Raw genomic sequence first — 15226 nt, 5'->3', positions numbered from 1 at the left:
ATATAAAATTATAATCTATTCCTCTTTAGTTTGTAATTAGATTAATTTCTTAAACAGTAACACAGATCGAATACATAATATGTAACTCGGATACATTAAAGTGTATCTCAGATATATTAAAAACTAGCTGAGATACATAATATATAACTCGAATATATTAAAAATTAGGTCGGGTATATTATAAAATAAATCAGATACATAATATATAGCTCTAATACATTAAATACTAGCTCAAATAAAGAACATAATATTACACATTGGAAAAATTGAAAAGTTGCTCAAATTTAATTGTTCACAAATTTTGCTATCGAAGGTTGGTAAAAATATATTCATGAACGCTCTGTTGGTAGAATGGTCAGCTCATAACTCACAAGTGTGAAGCTTAATCTTGGCTTGTTATTATAACCACCCTCGTGTCCCAATGATATTGCAAAAAGATCAAAAGACAGATACAATCTGATAGAGGCGGAGCCAGGATTTCTAATAAAAGAATTCAAAATCTGAAAAAGTAAACACGAACTAATCGAAGGGGAGCCAGCATCTACCATATATACATAAAAAAGAATTTAACGTCAAAGGGGGTTCAGATGATCCCCCAATAGTAAGCTAGCTCCGGCCCTACAAGCGGATATTATGTAAGAGTACCATCGTTTGTACATACAATCAAGTTCGTTTCTTCTTTAAAGACAGACCTTCACAATCAAGGAAGAAGAAACCAACCTGAATGTAACTAAAATGTGCAACAAATTGAGCATGGCAATTGCAAATACATGAGTAATTTAAAGGAGTAAGAGGTCGTTTGTCAGAAGGTTTTCCCAGGACCTTAAATGGTTCCTGTAGAAAGAAACAAGTAACTCAAGCGAAACCAGAATACAAACAAGATACAACTATATAATCATAGTAATATTTTGTACTCTTTCAGATATGTTTAGGTAACTGAAGATGATTTAGAGATGATATTCCATGGAAGGATGTGTAGATTCAAAGTATGTTTGAAAAAACTTCTATTGCAAACCAATGTCAACCTACGGTTTCTTTGGAGAAGAAGATTTCCAATTGGAGAAGTGTTTGTTACACCTGCTCCCAGCCACCTAGCCTTGTCCCAGGGTCATAGTTTGTAAACAGTCGAAATTCATTGCCTAGTTTGCTGGAGTGATCTGGCCTAAAAGCGCATGGACGTAAACCCAAGAGCTCGGAAGCCCTACCACTTTGCACTTCACCTGCATGTCCAAAAGAGAAAGAGAAGTGATAACATTCGAGGCATATTTACTCTGGTTATTTTAAAGACAGGATATCCTTCTTCATTTTCTCCACTCTTTCTCCTTTCTTTTCTTCAGTAATTTCTGCTTCAAAAAAAGTTCCTCCTCTTTTTGCTTAGGAGGCGTCTGAAAATCGATAAACCTTGATGCTAACTCATTTGATAGTTTCAACTTTTTCATCAACATAATGTTTGCAACTAATAAAATTAGTTAACAGTTTGATGACAACCATGAAGAATGAAGACAGGCAGAGATAACTGGATTCATTGTTTAAGGATCATTAAAAAACCATAACTAGATTCAATGACCATTAACATGATGAACGACAGCCAACGGGAGACCAAGTCGTAAAACACTGCATAAAATTCAGTATGTACCTGTGAGTAAAAGCAAGTAGGCTTGTCCTGGTCTCGTGAGAAAAGAAATTGTTTTAGCAACTTTCTCTAAGCATTCCTGACTCTGAAATTTTAAAAAAGAAAAAGAGAAGATATTTAAATAAATCATTGCATAAATGTCAAAATTGCACAAGACAACTAATGAGTAATGACAGTGATGTGACCTATTCACTTTCATAGCATTCCTCACTCTGAATCATAAAAGAAAAAAGGCATTGAATGAATCATCAGATGAATGTCAAACTTGCACAAGACAAAGTAATGGGAATAAATCATCTTCATTGTCACGACAGAGCATAAGGAGATAGTTTCCTAACAGAGATAAAAGAGGTTAGCTGAACGAGAGGTATCTATCCATTTCTACGTTAAAAACAGCCTTCTAATATAGCTGAAGATGCTCTAAAGGTCCATTGCAGACAAGCCTATCTTCAGGTTCTTTTAAGCTGAATCCTCGCATAAGAGAGAGAGGGAAAGGGACCTTGAGGTTTAGAAGTAATCCATGCTGACCTTTGAAATGTAGATTAATAAAAGGTAAAGACAATGCAGACAAAGAAAACAAAAGAAGGAGACATAAAGATAAAAGCAATGTTTATGAACATTTTTTTATAACCAATGTTGATGAGTATTTTCCAACTAAACATTAAGATATCCCTATCGCACCGAAAATAACAAATCAGAAAAATGAACAATCAAGGCAAGCTCAGAATTTTCTCATTAATATAGAAATTGAAAAGAAGCATGAGATTCAAAGGTGAATTTTCATGATAGAAGACATTTGAAATTAAGATGAACAAATTGCGAGAAGGAAAGAAAAGGGAAAGAATAAGGTTCACTTAAACTTGCATGCTAGACTATGAAACAGTCAAGATTTGGGATACTTTCATGCAAACTATGCATTTTTTTCATATACCATCCCATCCAAAGGTGAGAAGCCCGTAATTAAGCAATGGATGCTATTCGACTGTAGGCAATTCTGAATATAAGAGGACAATCTATTTTTAGATATCTCTAAAGTATATAGGGAACTTCAGAAATCAAATTAGTCGCAAGTAAAATGAAATACAGTAAAAAAAAAGTTTACTGTTTATTTATCATAGAACCACTTCAGTGTACAGCATATATCAGCTCTCACCAGGTAAGGAGGATCTGCAACAATTATTGAATATGAGTGTTTCATTGAAGAAGGAAGATCTTCTGGTACGTTGTAGTCGTAGAATGTGAACTCACTTCCATACTGTTCAAATCGTTTGTCATACTCGAGAATTTGTGCAGGTGCATTAGGGTCAATTTTCTGAGACCGCATGCATAAAACAAAGCATAAGATGTAGGAAAATATAGTTCACCATGAATAACTAAAGATCAGATAAACAATTGACTACACTCAAGTTCCAAACTAAAGCGACAATCTGGCAATGGGGCTATGAACCTACTATTTGAAAAAGAAGAATAACATATAATTGGATACAGAAGCTACATTAAAGAAAAGTGATGCATTGTATTATGCTTTAGTCTTGCCAACTTTCCAAGGTATTAAAAATACTTTATCAGAACAAAATAAAAGTTACTATAAGTAGCCCTTGAGGAGAGGAAAATGTAAGAAAAATGTTGCTTCACAAGTACTTTAAATAGTACAATATCATGCTTGAAAGAAAATGACACAAAATATAAATTTCTTATACAATCCACAAATGAACTTGCAAATACTTTACAGACAAATATGAAGATTAAATAGAGATAGAAATAGAACCTCAAGGGAATATAGACGAACGTACACAGAACAATATAAACGTAAGCTTTTGAAAAGAATTTTTGTTTCGCACGTGTTTATTACTTTTGCATGCAACCTCCCCGCAAAGGTGAAATAATTTATCATCCGTGTTCGGTTTTAAAACCAAACCAACTGCTTTTGGAACCAGCTAAACTCAAAAAACAAATGCACAAATCCAAACCGAGAGAATGAAAGACACAACATAGGACATTTATATACGACATGACAACTCCACCTCGCATGCCTCCTTTCTGGAAAAGAAATCGGCAAACGAAGATAATGAACTAGCTCTGATACTACATATATTAATAAACTCCCTTCCTCAATACCTCTGATGCTAAATATATAAGTACCAAACTATCTCTTCTCGTCAAGTTTTTTCTTAGTTAACATCTTTTTTCTCATACTAAAAATCAAGCTTATTTGTACCATCCATCATACAAAAATCCTATTAAAATTTAAACCCGCATAGTTCCATCACTCAATCAGTTAAGCATATATCAGTGGCTGTATTTCAACAACTAATTTAATCTGAAATGGTAAAGGTAAAGCTTCAACAACTCATTTTTGCTAGATTAAAGCACCTTACCTTGAGATAAGCATAAAGTGTGGGACAAGCAATGCAGGCAATCGCCGGCGAATCAATCGATCGACAGAGATTGAGAACTTCATTAGCGACAGTTTCAGCTGTTTCGCGGTTATACCAGAACTGGCTTAGCCGCCAATCCTCCGATACCAGCGCCACGTCATCCTCCGCCGCAGCTGACGAAGCTTCCTCAACTGCTCGGCTCTGCTCAGCAAGGAACTCCTTCAGTGCTTCTAGAGCGTGAGAGCTTAACGTCGGAGTATCATCGTCGCCGGCCGGCAAAACGGCGTCGTGCTGTACGGTGTCTTTCGCTGTCTCCATTTTAGTGTAAAAAGTGCAGTGTTTGCTAAACCCTCGACAATTCGCGGGCGAGGAGATTTTTTTTCACTTCAAAGAAATTGAAAATTACAGATAGCCCCTCGAAGTATGAATTGTACACAGTTAAGCCCTCTTGAATTTTTATTGAGACTTATCACTTCAATTACAACCAAACAATAACAACAACATACTCGACATAATTCTAAGTAGATTCTCAAGAGGGCGGGCATAAGTAGACTTCACATCGATAGACGCTCAAAAAAATCATTTTTTCAAAGGAAAATGATCTTCATTTGCAATCTTCTAAGTTATATAAATCTTTAAAACGCACCATCAAAGTTGATCGTAGAATGAAGGAAGTGTATGAAAACTTCATTTCACTTTTCGTTCATAACGAGGAAGAGATAGAATGGAGTTCTTCATTAAGTTCAAAATGGAAAAAAAAACTCATTCAAGCAAAGACACTGGAGTACATTAAAATTTGTGATAAATATATTTTTCCGGTCCAAAGTAGTGTTCTCTCAATTCCAACCAAATAAAAATCAAGATTATAAAGAATAGGTTTACATATTTCAATCACACTTCAAACTATATAGAGAGGCAAGCCCCAGGGTTCAACATGTACAAAACCAAGAAATGTTGTAATGAATAGCATGTGCAATGATAGTATACATCATGTATCTATACATTGCTCATGTGGGATTATTAATAAGTTAAGCACCCTTGTTACTCTGCCATGGCTTGAGCACACCAACGACGATAATCGCGACAATTATGAGGAGGATCATGATGGCAAAGCACATCCATTTTCTTGAATTCTTTTGAAGTTTCTTGGCCTTTTGTAGAGCAGTAGTCCCTGATTGTACATGGTCTACAGCAGTTGAAACCTGAAATTTGGGTTGTTGTCGATGAGGGTAATATGTAAACATAATCACACCAAAATGCTAAGTAGTTCCATTCTTAAGAATATTAGTACCTGTGATTCTATATTATCAAGCATGTCTCCTTGAGCATCAACCAACACTGCTATGTCCAGGAATATCTGCATAGCAGAATAGAACAAAGTTTATAACCAGACATCATTGTGTTTCATTACTCCTCTACGAGAAACTCATTCAATCATGGCATCGTTACTTATAAATGTACCACTCCTCAAGAACTGTATGTGCACGTGCAGAGACACATACGAGCATGCAAACACACACATATATATAGAGAAAAACCCTTCATATGTCATATATTCAGTTGGCATCAGGTTGGAGGTGATTTAAGCCGAACTCATAAACATATTATGTTTAGTTCTCTGAACTTAAATCTAGTCCAGAACTAGAAGATAAAAACAAAGGAAAAAACTCTTTATGTCGTTGTCAATGAATTTTTGTCTTTTCTCTACACTTCTTCAATCGAGATTTTCCAAGGAAATCGTTACTAGTACTTCCTTTCCCCGTTAAAAGGTATTAAGTATATAGTACCTGTTGCAACTCAAGAAGCTTCCTCTCTAATTCTCTAACTGCATCATGGCGCTCTTGAATTTCAGCTAGTGTGCCCATTATCTGCAAGATGCCAAAATTGTGAACCAGCATACTAAATTAACGATTACTAAAATTTCAAGTGCCATGCTAGCAATATTATAAATGTACATGAGCTGCTTTATCACATAAAAGGACAAAAGTTTGCCTGTAATATCATTTCACTGAAAATGAAAAGAAAAGAGAAATAAAAATCAGGTAATGGGGAGATAATTTTCGTTCCATATCTCTTTTCTGACTTCTCAGCTAATTCCCTTGCTATCTGCTCTCTTCTGAACAAGATCCCAATATGTTGCATAATTCGTTTTTTAGATGGGTCATTGTATGCTACACTACACGTCAAGGGAAAGCCACTGCTCAAGCATTACCAGTAGCAGCTTGAGGATTATAGAGATCTTTGTCAACTTGGCCACATCAAGCTAACGACAGTAAGGATTAGGACAAATCTCAATTACTTTATGGTGGTTTCTAACAAGTGAGAAGGAGCTAAGAATTTCTTCTCCCGTGTTCATAGAAGTAGGGATATGGCATTGGCATTTGAAAGAAAGGGAATATGTAATGGAATAAACACAACATAACATTAAAAAAGAGATATTTGCAAGATGTTATAATGGTCACAAGATACTACAGTCATCTAACATAGGGCAAGAGGCTTTGTTTAGCTCTATCTTTTGCCTACACCGCTACACGTGAAACCTCGGCAGTGCCTGGATGCCTGAAGTAAAAGTCTCACTCACCTGGAATGGTCATTTCCCACCTTCCTTTCCATTTCTAGGAATTTGAAAATCTACAAATTGTATCAAAACTCAAGTATATGTAAGCAACAGCTTCTGGCATGGTAAAAAATGTCGCAAGGAGACAAAGATAAGGCACCATGGGCTTTAATGTATGTGATTAAAACGAACCTATCAAAATACTGAGTTGCATTTTAAAGAACTGAAATAAACCAACACTAAGGGGCGCCGGATGGCCAGTGGACCAATTTCATGTTAACACGCCAGGGGTAATGCCAAACTGCCCACAGAAATTTAAACTGTCTACAAGCACGGATTTTAAATTTAAGAATAAATAACTAAAGCATTGAGATCTTGATCATATGAGCTATTTGAAAAGGCTATAACCTAGTATTTCGACATAAGGTTATTCAAAGTTAATGAAAAGAAGAAATTCTAAAAATCGTTGAGCATACTTGTCCTCGCCCTTGTTGCTGAATAGCTTTCTGGAATATCTGTTCACTGTCCCCAGTCTCTATCAACCTATCAATTGTCTGAAGGTGAAAACAGAGGGAAACAAGAAAACGAGAACAGTAAGAAGATGTGCAAAAAGAAACTTAAGTTCCCAATAATTCACAAGAACTACCCAAGATTTACCTCTTCATCAGCTCGATTACCTGTCACTGTCGACCACATAAAGAGAGAGATAAGAAAAAAGGAATAGCAATTAGAATCTGCTTTAAAACATTTACACTCCACACAGAAATATCAAACTCAAAAGTTTTGGCACCTGTGAATACTCGCCTTTCAACAACCTCGCGATATTCATGGTGGATGTTTTCTCTTAAAGTCTGCAATCATAATAATCAACTGAACGTAAGAGCAAGCAAAATCTAGAGCAAAAGTCATTCTTAATGCAGTTGATGTACCTGAAACTCAGCCATTTTATCTTTGAACTTCTTTTTCAAGGAACTGCAAAAATATAGCAAGTCAAGTGAGGACTATAGGTATACCAAGATTAGAAATAAGAATGCACAATAATGCACGAGGGCAAGACTAAGGAGAGATCAATAAACGCTTCAATCGATCAACTTCTCGGATACGTTAAGCATTGACAAATCAGAAGCTCCTAACTTAAGTTCTCCATATGTGTGCATATAATAATTAAGAAGTAAAGGTTAGTATAATTTTAATACCTTCATGATTTGATAAGGTAGTATATATACGAGGCAGGCATTTGATCTTAATACAACCCCTAACATACTCTCTTGATCAGTACAAATCTCGAGAATTCAAACTTCATTTTACTATAAAGACATAATACCAACTCTAATGTTGATTCACCCACACTATCCCCAAATTCTTCTGCTTTTCCGGCAACAACATAGTGCCCATATACACCATAGCCAACCAGTATGAGCATCTCTTCTAAATATGTTATTGTAAGATACCCATTTAACAATCTCAAAATAACAATTGCGTGACAAAATTACAAAGATATAACTATCAGAGGAACTAAGGAGAAAAATTAGCCAAAATTACACTGTTGTTGCTGTTCTTGATCTGTCAACAGCTGATCCTTTACCACAACCTGGTTTGTTTCTATTGGCTAGATTCTGCAAGAGAACAAAAATAGATCAAAAACAAAGAAATAACAGCACCAATTTAAGAGACATAAGCATTTCATACTACTCACTTCTTTATCAAGCTCCTCAATTTTTGATTTGATTACTCGAGCTATTTTTCCGACTTCATCAACATCTTTTTCCATCCGCTGCTTAATTGCTGCAGGTTACAATAATATCATTAACAAACTCATTATGAAAATGAATGGAAAAAAAAGAAAGGAAAAGGTACTTTTCTAAAGAAAGAGAAATCTTACTCAATGCAACGTACTCCTTTTTTACTACCTATCTTTTATGTGCTACGTTACAAACAATAATGTGTTTGCTATTGAAATATCAAATCACTTAATAAATTTTAAGTTTTAAAAGATGGGTGGAACTGTAAAGAGTATTATTATTTGTAGAAGTGTATCAAAAAACGTTACACTAAGGTTACATAAATTGGGATACATCCTTGAAGGAAAGAACAAATATATTGGTATAGAGTATCTAACTATCTTATGTTTTGATTCATTCTAATTTCTTTTTTTTGGTATAATAAGAATAATTAACCTATTTCTACCTGCAGGATACCGTAAAAACATATAATAACCTCTCTTAAATAATCTGAAATTTCTTGCAGTGCCTTTTTCCGGAAGCAAAATCATTTTGCCATTTCAAATATCCTACTGAAGAAATTTTCTAATTCAGCTTTGGTAACACATTAGGAGTTTCTTACTCCAAACAAGTCAAACTAGGTTCCATACATGAGCTAGAGTGAGTATCTAGTATCTACTATGAGTCCAGAATGTCATAATCATGCAAAACAAATGGCTACATCACTTGCAAGAGCACTATAACTGCAAGAAGATGGATTACCTTTCATAGCAGAAGCTTTTGTAACAGCCTTTGATTCCTCATGTGCATCCTGTGAGCATGGAGAAAGATCTTAAGTATTTATGTTTTACCTAGAACTTCAAGAAACAAATGATTATGCAGATTATTTAAGCTCATTTGGCTTATGTATATATTGTGCTAATTAACCTACAAATTGAACTATAATTCTTAATTAACCACATGAACCCTAAGTTAGTTGAAGTACACATTGAGAGAAAAATATGAAATAGAGAGGGCATATGGAAGAGCATTCTAGTAATGTAGAGGAATACAAATTGTCTCTCAGAACTTCACTATATTATTAAACAGCTGAAGGTCAAAATGGTGGAAATGAAGCGAGAGTCCGAGAGATGACAACTAATATCTGCTAAAATATCGCATTAAATTATGCAAGACATGCACTTCAAAATACCGATTCTTCAAATTGTAGAAGTTTGTTGGAATTGAATTAAAATATAAAGCTGCAAAGGCTTATAAATCAGGTGGTCAACAGGAAGAAAGAGACACATTAAACACATTATAACTTATTGATTCTGATACAGATATGTAACTCTGAAAGCCCCTAAACCGAAAGGGAGAACACAAACATGTTAGAATGTGACACCATTGCGCACTTGGTCATCACATCGAGGATTGCGAATTTTAAAACGAAATCTCTGCATGTGAAAGTCAGACCTTAGAGCAGAAAAACATGCAGTTAAACCAAGAGGCTTATGCACAAAGTGACAAATGAAATAAGTTACCATAGAATTTCACAGATATCAATTGTACACAAAGTGACAAATAAAATAAGCGACCTTACATTTCACAGATATCAAACACATATCAGATAAAACACAACATTAGACCGAACTCATAAAGAGAAAGGGGCATGTGCTGCTCAAAGAATGAGCAAGTTGTAAAGAATAGAAGTAGCGTCTCTAAGACGCTAAAGAAAATGATAAATCAACCTAACACAGTTCCCCATTTAGGCCTTGAACCAAATACCAACATCATAATAAGAAAATTTCCCCATATTTTTAGACCCCATCCCTCTGTAGCATAGGCAAAAGATAGGGAAAAAATCTTGGTGAATAATCTCTCTCTATTCGTCCTTGTATATCCGTTAACTAGGTAAAGATCGGGAAAATTTAATTTTAAAAAGTCAAAAATTCTGCAGTTCTCTTATACACTTTCAAGGAAACTAGGTGCAATTCCCTTGCAGGATTCTATTGCAAATACCTTCTTAAGAAAAAGTTGTCAGAAGAAAAAAAGAAAGATATTTATACCTGAAGCTTCTGGAGTAGTTCGTTCAGTCTTCCATACTGTTTCTCAATTTGTTGAACCTAGCAAACAAAGAAAGTAGGGACAAGAAATGGAGGAAGTGAGAAACCTTCATGAGATCAACTTCAAAATGTGCAGGAAAGTAATTGAAGGAGAGGGAGATGAATTGGACAATCATGGTATTATTATTCCAATGCAAGAACAGTAAAAAGATCATCCAAAAACCTTTTTAAAGAAATCATCAAGGCCTAGCTCCCCGGAATTCATTGGTATTTGTATTCCCATTTCAACATCTCCATTTCTATTACTTTGATGCCTTGGGGCATCAAAATTATCATCATCCTACAAGAGAAATCAAGTTAATGTCAAATGAAAAATGAATTTATTTTTTTTGGCTTTTCAACAAGTGCACCGACATGCTTAAAGGCTTTTACCGGCATCGATATACGTCAAGAAATTAAAATCTGGTAAGACTAAATATAGCAATAAGAATATACTAAACTCTTCAAGAAGTCGAGCAATACAGACATTGAATATCTTCTGAAATCATTAGTGAAAGAAACGAAAGTACTTCCAGTAAAATCATTTAAGTAGATAAGTGTCAAGACAAAGGCCAATTGTACATACAAACTTAAGAAATTCTGCACAAGTTCCATTAACACCCTTTCATCTATTATGATGGAGATTGAGATAGTTACAGTGACATCATATTAGCATTTTTCTCTTTTTTACGTTAAGCACCAATTGGTTAAAGACCACAATAGCAAGCTAAATATTGCTAAAAGGTGTAAAAAACAGCTAATAGTGTGACAATTCTTGAGTAGAAAAATGCCATGGACAGGAGCCCACAGAGGATCAAGCAACTATGCCTCCTAATATGTAAGCATACCAAGAAAATCTGTTAAATATTTGCTTGGAGAAAGTATGTACACTAAACAGGGAAACGATTGAGAGTAGTGGTTCCTCAAGGAGAAGATCATACTAAAGTTTGAGCCTTTTTCCACTCCACAACAGGGACACAACACCACTCAGACATCATCTTTGACAGTGAAGCCTAAAGAATCATTTATCACCTTGTTGTATTGTTTCAAAATGGCATATAATAAATGAGCTATGTGTATAAAGTTTTTCTCTTTCTTATGAAAATTTTTTATGTGGAATTACTGTATACAAATCCTTGTAAGCAATAGAAATTCCAGGAACTTGGTTTCCTTCACTTCCTCTTACCCTTACAGAAGTAGTTTTAAAACAACCATTATTATAGTAGCAAGGGAAGGCCAAGAATGCAGATTTTTTAAACATTTGCATTTCCTTTTCATTCCTAACTTATCCATCGTCTAGAAGGTGTCAAGAATACTCAATAATATTACAATTATACAATGCAAAAACCTTCATTTTCTTAATCAAATGAAAAAGAAACATGGAAAATTGGGTGATGACATACAAATATTTGACCATCTGAGCTATGAAAGCAGTGAAACTAGGGAAAACACAAAAAGGCTCAACAAGCTTTTGTATTTTTCAAGTACTTTGTGATTATCAGCTGTCATTCAATAAAAAAGGTTTAATTGGGTACAATGATAAATAAAAGTCGGATCATTTGAGCTATGAAAGAAGGTATACAAGGGAAAATCCAGAAAAGGGTCAACAAGTTAAGTTCTTTTCCCCTTTCAGCTGTCATACAGATTAACAAAAAGGTAGACTGGTTATAGAAGCCAATAAAATATGGCTCATTGAGCTATGGAAGTAGTGAAACATAGGAAAATCCAAAAGGAGTCAACAAGTTTGTTCTTTCCGATTTTGAGTACTCCGCTGGCATTCAGATCAGAAAAATAGAGAAGTGGACATATGAGAACTAAAGTTTGACCCTTTGAGCAATGAAAGCAGTGAAACATGAATATTTTCAAAAAGGGTCAGCAAGTAGTTTTGTTATTATTTCCCATTTCTTTGTACTACTCAGCTGCCATCCAGATTTTTAAATGATTAAGTGGCTATCCTAACAACTCAAGTTTGACCCTTTTAGCAGTGAAACATGAAAAAATCCAAAAGGGGTCAACAAATTTTATCCTTTTCCCCATCCCTTTGTATTTCTCAGCTACCATCCAGATCAAAAGAAATGGTAACGCAGCCATCATGATATTTAAAAATCAACTCTTTAAGCAATGAAACATGGAAAAATCCTAAGGGAGTCAGCAAGTTCTATTCTTTTTCCCATTTCTTTGTATTTCTCAGCTGCAATCCAGATCAAAAAATGGTAAAGCGGCCATCACCACAACTAAAAATTGACTCAATCAGTAAAACATGAAAAAACCAAAAGGGGTCAGCAAGATTATCCTTTTTTTCCCTTTTTTTTGAATTTCTCAGCTGCTAGCCAGATCAAAAAAATGGCAAAGCAGCCATCATGACAACTAAAAAATTTGAGTCTTTGAGCAATAAAAGCACTAAAACATGGAAAAATCCAAAAGGGGTCAGCAAGTTTTATCCCTTCTTCTCAATCCTTTGTATTTCTCAGCTACCAGCCAGATCAAAAAAATGGTAAAGCAGGCAGCAGCCATCATGATAACTAAAAATTGAGTCTTTAAGCAATAAAAGCACTAAAACATGAAAAAACCCAAAAGGGGTCAACAAATTTTGCTCCTTTTTCCCTATTTCTTTGTATTTCTCAGCTACCAGCCAGATCAAAAAAATGGTAAAGCAGGCAGCAGCCATCATGATAACTAAAAATTGAGTCTTTAAGCAATAAAAGCACTAAAACATGAAAAAACCCAAAAGGGGTCAACAAATTTTGCTCCTTTTTCCCTATTTCTTTGTATTTCTCAGCTACCAGCCAGATCAAAAAAATGGTAAAGCAGGCAGCAGCCATCATGATAACTAAAAATTGAGTCTTTAAGCAATAAAAGCACTAAAACATGAAAAAACCCAAAAGGGGTCAACAAATTATGCTCCTTTTTCCCTATTTCTTTGTATTTTTCAGCTACCATACAGATCAAAAAAATGTAGATATACAAAAAAAAAAAAAAAACTTACATTTAAAAGATCATTCATTTTGGGAGAAGAATGAGAGATCTACTGAATTCTTGGCACTCTCTCTCTCCCCCCCGTCGTTTTCTTTGTCTGTAAGTTTCTGCTTCAACCCCTTGAATAATTTTTAGAGAGAGAAAGAGGGAGGCAGAAAGGAAGAGAGAGAAACAGACAGCAATATGAAAGAATGTTGCAACAGCGTGTCTGAGAGAGAGACAATTCAGTGACACAGCGTGAAGGGAGGTTTTTTTTTTTTTTGGCAAACTTTAATTCAAACCTTCTTTTAGGTTAATATTTGTAAGTATATTCCAAATATTTTTGGCAAGTTATTTTTTCGTGACAATTTAAATAAATAAATAGTTTAGAGGAATTATTTTTGAGTGACGTTTTAGATAAAGTTTTATTGTGTGTTAGAATATGAATTTTGTGAGAAAATATTGTATTTAGTAAGATATATAGTTTATATTTGTAAGTTTTAAAAGTTATTAAGAATATTTATAATTATTATTTTATAATAACATATTTTGTAAAAAGTTAGGACAATTAACGTAATTAATATATTATTAGTTTGTATACGAAAAAATTATTATTAATACTTGTAATTGAGACTCGGGATCATTTAATAGTGCAGTATGATTTATTATGTCCTCAAAATATTATTTGAAACGAACATCCTCAAGAATCCAAAATGAAAATCTACGTAGGCATAAGTCTTTAAAATGATCTATGTTAAGGCAGTTTATGCACTTTGAAATAAAATAAATCACATCATATTTTAATGAAAAGCTACAAAGCATGATCGAATTGTTAGGAGAATAATTTATATTTGTAATATTAAACTACCCCAAGAGTTAAGTTCCTTATACGAACGTGACTCTTATAACTTGAGATGATGTTAGGCTTTGAGTTAGTGGTGTAATGTGGTTGTTGGCGAAATAGGAGAGTAATAAACGAGATTGAAAAAGTCAAAGATTGATCCAAGAAAAATAAGAATAATACAATTGATTTATATAATTTCTCGATAATTATATAATAAATACAACTAATTATATCAATGAATATAGTCGTGTCAAAGATATTTATTCCTCGATACAAATCATTTGTATCAAAAATTTCTTTGTGTATTTTTCATATTTTGATCTTTAATAGAGAAAATATTCGACTTTATTACTAAATTCGAAGATAACTCTTCTTGTCGAGAAAAAACTATAAATTTAAAATTTAGACATTAAAAATAGAAAATATCTACATATATTATTTATTACATCACAATTATAGATGATAATCTAACAATATAACAATTAATATTTTTATTTTTTTCACTCATAAATCTAAATTCACACCAATTAAATTCCAAAAATAACACTCCTTACCTTAAAAAGTAAATAATAAAATTCATACCCAAAAGCTAAACCAACCCTATAATCTATAGTTTATTTTCGGAAAAGGGCCTAAAATACCCTCAAAGTATTGAAAATGGTACAAAATTACCCTCCATCCACCTATTGGCTCCAAATTACCCTTTCCACCCACCTATTGGGTCCAAAATACCCTTATCATCCACCTTTTGGTTCAAAATTGACCACTTATTAACGGTTTTATATTTAAACTATTTAAATATTTTTTAAAATACGTGGTGCTCAACTATTTGTTATAATTTAACTTATTAGTATAATTTATACATCAATTCATTATCCACCCATTAGTAATTAAATTCCTCTTAATAAACCCGTCACATTATTAATGCAAGCTACTGCCAATTGAGTGTTTTTAAAAATTATAGAAGTAAATTATCATACATTCAAGTGGCTAAATAAAAATCACCGATAAACTTAAAAGTTTGACTATGTTCATCTTAATTATTCTTACGTCT

General features: G+C 33.8%; 2 protein-coding genes and 1 long non-coding RNA gene across 3 annotated transcripts; all 3 read right to left on the bottom strand.

Moving 5' to 3' along the window:
• Positions 1 to 727: 727 nt before the first annotated feature.
• Positions 728 to 4389, bottom strand: LOC107032259 (EEF1A lysine methyltransferase 1). The gene is made up of 4 exons (XM_015233841.2): positions 4012 to 4389; positions 2787 to 2945; positions 1637 to 1718; positions 728 to 1220 (listed from the first exon to the last, which is right to left on the bottom strand). Exons 1-4 carry the CDS (start codon positions 4327 to 4329, stop codon positions 1072 to 1074), a joined length of 708 nt encoding a protein of 235 aa, XP_015089327.1. The 5' UTR covers positions 4330 to 4389; the 3' UTR covers positions 728 to 1071.
• Positions 4390 to 4776: 387 nt separating this feature from the next.
• Positions 4777 to 13604, bottom strand: LOC107002615 (syntaxin-132-like). Its single transcript, XM_015200702.2, has 13 exons — positions 13360 to 13604; positions 10558 to 10674; positions 10338 to 10394; positions 9052 to 9100; positions 8265 to 8353; positions 8111 to 8184; positions 7498 to 7540; positions 7359 to 7419; positions 7226 to 7251; positions 7045 to 7122; positions 5799 to 5879; positions 5303 to 5368; positions 4777 to 5213 (listed from the first exon to the last, which is right to left on the bottom strand). Exons 1-13 carry the CDS (start codon positions 13375 to 13377, stop codon positions 5040 to 5042), a joined length of 933 nt encoding a protein of 310 aa, XP_015056188.1. The 5' UTR covers positions 13378 to 13604; the 3' UTR covers positions 4777 to 5039.
• LOC114074444 lies at positions 5892 to 7038 on the bottom strand. The gene is made up of 2 exons (XR_003574847.1): positions 6761 to 7038; positions 5892 to 6642 (listed from the first exon to the last, which is right to left on the bottom strand). It is a non-coding gene; the product is annotated as an uncharacterized LOC114074444 (long non-coding RNA).
• Positions 13605 to 15226: the final 1622 nt, after the last annotated feature.

The sequence above is a fragment of the Solanum pennellii genome, chromosome 10, assembly GCF_001406875.1.
Source record: "Solanum pennellii chromosome 10, SPENNV200".
NCBI classification, from domain to species: Eukaryota; Viridiplantae; Streptophyta; class Magnoliopsida; order Solanales; family Solanaceae; genus Solanum; species Solanum pennellii.
This window is presented reverse-complemented; position numbering and strand designations above follow the sequence as displayed.

Bases quoted from the DNA above. Each gene is read 5' to 3' on its own strand.
- LOC107002615 (XM_015200702.2), bottom strand. The intron at 7,541-8,110 runs GTAATTTTGGCT...ATATTTTTGCAG, and splicing joins TCAAGAACAGCAACAACAGT to TTCCTTGAAAAAGAAGTTCA. The intron at 7,420-7,497 runs GTACATCAACTG...TTATGATTGCAG, and splicing joins ATAAAATGGCTGAGTTTCAG to ACTTTAAGAGAAAACATCCA.
- LOC107032259 (XM_015233841.2), bottom strand. From the start codon at position 4,329: ATGGAGACAGCGAAAGACACCGTACAGCACGACGCCGTTTTGCCGGCC. The intron at 2,946-4,011 runs GTAAGGTGCTTT...ATGCGGTCTCAG, and splicing joins CACTTTATGCTTATCTCAAG to AAAATTGACCCTAATGCACC. The intron at 1,719-2,786 runs GTGAGAGCTGAT...TTAAAATTTCAG, and splicing joins TTGCAGATCCTCCTTACCTG to AGTCAGGAATGCTTAGAGAA.